Source organism: Galeopterus variegatus, unplaced genomic scaffold, assembly GCF_000696425.1.
Source record: "Galeopterus variegatus unplaced genomic scaffold, G_variegatus-3.0.2 Scaffold774, whole genome shotgun sequence".
Classification (NCBI taxonomy): domain Eukaryota; kingdom Metazoa; phylum Chordata; class Mammalia; order Dermoptera; family Cynocephalidae; genus Galeopterus; species Galeopterus variegatus.
Genome location: NW_007726885.1, coordinates 342,411 through 343,317, shown reverse-complemented (window position 1 = coordinate 343,317; position 907 = coordinate 342,411). Strand labels below are relative to the sequence as shown.

General features: G+C 51.6%; 1 protein-coding gene across 3 annotated transcripts in view; it reads left to right on the top strand.

Annotated features, from left to right (window-relative positions):
• The window catches only part of RNF31 (ring finger protein 31), a 13,270-nt gene that overhangs the window by 10,099 nt on the left and 2,264 nt on the right, over positions 1-907 (top strand). For 2 of the 3 annotated variants that reach the window (XM_008572334.1, XM_008572336.1), the window contains exons 17-18: positions 434-547; positions 704-761. In XM_008572334.1, coding sequence (XP_008570556.1) covers positions 434-547; positions 704-761 — 172 coding nt within the window. The remainder of the gene's footprint in view (positions 1-433; positions 548-703; positions 762-907) is intronic. The other variant, XM_008572337.1, reaches the window with a different exon arrangement.

Genomic DNA, 907 nt, shown 5'->3' with positions numbered 1-907 from the left:
AAAAAAGAAAAAAAAAAAAAAAAAAAAAAAAAAAAAAACGAGAGAGAAGGGGAAATGGTGTGCTAGGCTCCCACTGTGTGATGGGTAAAGGGGAGGCTTAGGTCTGGGATCACTTGTTGTATACCCTTTGGCAAGTTAATTAATCTCCCCTGGCCTTGTTTCTTCCTCTGTAAAATGGGGGTAATATCCAGTGTACAACTGAGTTGCTTTATATCAAACATCATTAAAGGGCCGGCCCGGTGGTACACTCGGTAGAGTGCGGCGCTTGGGAGCACGAAAGCACCCCTCTCTGCCACCCCTTCCCTTTTGCTTGCTCCAGACCCTGCAATATCTCCATCTGCCCCCAACCCCTACACCCCTCACAAAGGGGTTCCTGAGAGGCCAGGACCCCATCAGTCTCCAACTTCCCCTCTCCCATCTGGGTTTCTGGCAGAAATGTCCAGACCCTAACTGCAGGGTGAAAAAGTCCCTGCATGGCCACCACCCTCGAGACTGCCTCTTCTACCTGCGGGACTGGACTGCTCTCCGGCTCCAGAAGCTGCTACAGGTCAGAGGTGGCCGGCCCAGCTGGGTTTGCAGGTTGCCCAGGAGGAGTAGGCAGGGCCCAGGGTGGGCAAGAATGGAAAATGGTCCGTGCTAGAAAATGCAACAGGGGCTGGCATCAAGGGGAACATAACGCCCATCTGTCTCTGCTCCTCCTCAGGACAATAACGTCATGTTTAATACAGAGCCTCCAGCTGGGGCCCGGGCAGTTCCTGGAGGTGAGTACTGGGACAAGCCTTTGAGAAGGGGAGGGCTGGCCAGTTAGCTCAATTGGTTGGAGCACGGTGCTTATAACACCGAGGTCCTAAGTTTGAGCCTTGTACGAGCCAGCTGCCATAAAAAAAAAAAAAAAAAAAAAAAAAAC